The 3607-nt window shown below is 34.4% G+C and overlaps 1 protein-coding gene across 1 annotated transcript; it reads left to right on the top strand.

The window, feature by feature from the left end:
* Positions 1-426: 426 nt before the first annotated feature.
* LOC108974458 lies at positions 427-1343 on the top strand. The gene is made up of 2 exons (XM_018942315.1): positions 427-961; positions 1057-1343. The coding sequence occupies exons 1-2, from the start codon at positions 595-597 to the stop codon at positions 1341-1343; spliced, it is 654 nt and encodes a 217-aa protein (XP_018797860.1). The 5' UTR covers positions 427-594.
* Positions 1344-3607: the final 2264 nt, after the last annotated feature.

Genomic DNA, 3607 nt, shown 5'->3' with positions numbered 1-3607 from the left:
CATCGGTATTGAACGGTGCACCTGGTTAGCAAATCGGGGTCATACTCCCTTTACTCACCACCACAGCCGCACAACAAGCGGCCAACGCGAACGCCACCAACTCCGACTTTTCGCATCAACAACAATTGTTGCAACAACATTTGGAAGCATTGAAACAAAATAACGTCTACAACAACACGTCATCGACGCCCACAAGCGCCAGCAACACATTCCTCAATTTATCACAGCACACCGCCTGTGACGAGCCGCGAAACTGAAAAGAATCGTATAAATGAAATGAAGAAAACCGTCGGCTTAGCCGATGGTAGTCCAATAACAGCCACAATGGTCAACGTCAGCAACAATGCCACTTCACCCGCCACACAGCATGCCGCAAATGCTAGTCTAAATACCGTGATAAATTCCAATACGCCCGGTCACAAGTCCAACAACGCTAGCGCTACGTCGTCAACAGCGCCAATTGTTGGCGGTAGTTCCGGCACTTCCGGTTTCAACGAGCTCGATGCGGCAGCGCCAGGCGCTAATAATAGTCCCTTATAGGCGTTACGCATTAAACGGTAGACACCACCGAGTGTGCCACAGAAAAACACATCGATGGTGTTCAACTTTTCCAATCGCAAAGAGGTGTCCGATTATATTGAGAATGACGGTGTGATCTTTCACAGAAAACGTGATTGGCCAAGCCAAATGAATCTGGTTTCGTGCTTACTTGGTGGTCTCTCATTAGAAACTTCAACAGACTCGGATTATGATGATTTCTCTATGTGCCCACCATCACCCTGCGATGTTGAATTCGAAAATGCTAATATTGTGATCGATGGAAAGTCAAGCATCCGACAGAAATCCAAAGAAGCAACGTTGCGCGTACAATTCAATGATACGCTCACCTCTACCTTTGAATATCCCTCTGAGGCATCGCTAATCATTGATGATTCCTACAGCAATGATGCGCTGATAGGCGGTTATGAGAACTTATCATTAAATGACACAACGGATTCCTCACCAGCGCGACACCCACATGTAGCCGTTGATGAGATTATACAACTGCCAACGCAGCGAATACCTCATCACCCGCCAATAATGCCAGCAGCGCAACAAATACGTCTACGAAAAATATACTGGAGAATTTGCCACTAGGTTCAGCACCACTTGGTTTTTATAACCCTGTGAAAGCGCCCATCGAGTGTCTCTTTCAACTGGGCGTAACGCCCGCACCTAACGGTAATGGTCATCACGCCTTTAATAACACCTCAACGCCCACAACGAACGGCGATACCACCGTCAACAATATAGCAACACAGAATGGACAGAGTAATGGCGTTTCGAACAGCAAATGGCGCTGATGACACCGAGGAGTCGGAGAGTTTGCAGTACAGTACAGTGAGGGTGCGCAGAAGACAGATTTATTGTATTAAGTGAGCGCAAGGTTGCAAGCATGAAATTTCAAGGTGCCAGATGCAGCGTGTGGAGCAAGCGAAAAGGGTTTTGAAATTACTGATAGTGCTGGATATTTGGCAAGCAAATGTCGGTGTCGAACTACTTGTAGGTCCTGGCTGGCTGACTGGTAGCGCATATTCCTCCGAAGCGTTACGCGTTTCGGAATTGTTTAACATTTGCGTAGCAGTTAATGTCTGCACTAGTTTATAAGTCGTTTAGGTGTGCATTCTTCTTTAGTTGTATGTAAATTTTATTATAATTCTAATTTTTGCGTTTCTCTCTCTTTTTCTCGCTTATTTACTTTACTAATTTAGTTATATAAATGCATTTCGCAATTAATACAGTCTAATGCACTTTTTATGTGTGTCAAATTAATGCAATGCAAATTTTTTTGTCTGTTATATAAATATAGTAAAAAAAACAAAAACAAAAAGAAAATGAAAATGTAAAGCAATCATATAAAATAAATATTAATTTGAAAAGTCTGTTTAGCATACAGAAAATTTTGCAACATAATTGTACTAGATTAACTTTCATATACATTTGTATGTTGCATTAGAGCGTAGCGAAAACAGTGTAGTAGTGATAAAATATACACGAAAACAAGATAATTAAAAATCAAAATAACAATAATGTCAGAAAAATATTTGCTCACTATGTCAGAAATGTTAAAACTAATAATATGAGTCATATTTTTCTTGAAAAATTAATTTTCTATATAACATTGAATGGATATGCCATAAATTAAATATTTAAAATAATTTAAAGATATGAAAATTGTCTAAAAATAATTTGAAAATTTAAATTTGAATGTATGAAAATTGTCAAAAATTATAATTCTTTAATTTTGAGGTTACATTAAAATTTAATTTGTTAAACTTTTTGTACATATCTACATATAAATTTCGGTCTAAATGTAAAACATTCCACTGTTTCCAATTCGGCTATACAAAGCTATTACTGAATGCATCAGAAATAAATATTTTTAATCATTTAATAGTATGAAAATGTTGAGAAATTTAAATAAAAATTTTAAATTCAAATATGAAAATTCTTAATAATTATATTTTTGTGAATTTTCAACTTGTTTAGAATTTCATGCAAACCACACAATTATTTTTAAACTAATTTGTTAAATTATTCATATGTACATTTATTTACAACTGGGTGTCTAAATTTGAAACATTCCAAATGTTGAATTTTTGAACTGCAAATGTTAGCTTGAAAATTAATTTACAGAAACATAAAAATCATGTGATTCAGCATTTTTTGAATTGTACGATAACCTCAAGCTTCACGGAAACGATTTGTTGAAATAAGCATTATCCAGTTGACATTGAAACAAATTTAAAAAATTTTCTTTTTTGTCGCAAAGTTGAGCATAAACCAATATCTGCGTATATTAAAATCTACAATTTGCTAGTTTATACAATACGAACTTTTTTTAAATACTTTTTTACTTAAAAATACATCAAATATTAAATTCAACAAAGTCGATATATAAACAAATCAAATTAGAAAAACATACAGTTCTTGTTTATCTATAAAACTTAAAAAATATCCATAAATATCAAAAATTGCATTTAAACAAACTCAAAAGCTTCAATATAAAGTRTTGTTGATCTCCAAGCTGAGTTKRTTGATGATCGCAACTCTAACCAAATGCGTTACATTTGCTAAATACAAAAATAAATAAAAATAAAACACTTGTCAAACTTATGTAGTTTCGAAAGAATCGAAAATGCTTTGAAGAAAAATGAAATAAAAGCGCGCGCTCTAAATGCCGATTTTCATACGTGCATACATACATATATTAATTTTTTGTATTATGTATTTTACTTATAATACCTTATATTAAATAATATTATATATACATATACATTGCATACCATTTACTATATACGATTATTAATTATATTATTACTGATTTACATGCATACATACATACATATTAAATATATACAATACCAAAAAACAAAAAAAAAAACAAAGAATAGCAAACGCAGTTTCACATACCATTTAAGCCACGATTACAATTTCAGTGGTTAAATTTTAGAATCTCTTCTTCTTCTTGATTGGCGTAGACACCGCTTACGCGATTATAGCCGAGTTAACAACAGTCGTTTCTTCTTTTCGTTTACGTGGAGCCAATTAGATATTCCAAGTGAAG

Source organism: Bactrocera latifrons, unplaced genomic scaffold, assembly GCF_001853355.1.
Source record: "Bactrocera latifrons isolate USDA-ARS-PBARC rearing strain unplaced genomic scaffold, ASM185335v1 scaffold_1116, whole genome shotgun sequence".
Taxonomy (NCBI): Eukaryota; Metazoa; Arthropoda; class Insecta; order Diptera; family Tephritidae; genus Bactrocera; species Bactrocera latifrons.
The sequence above is the reverse complement of the archived record's forward strand: the minus strand, read 5'-3'. Positions and strand labels throughout refer to the sequence as shown.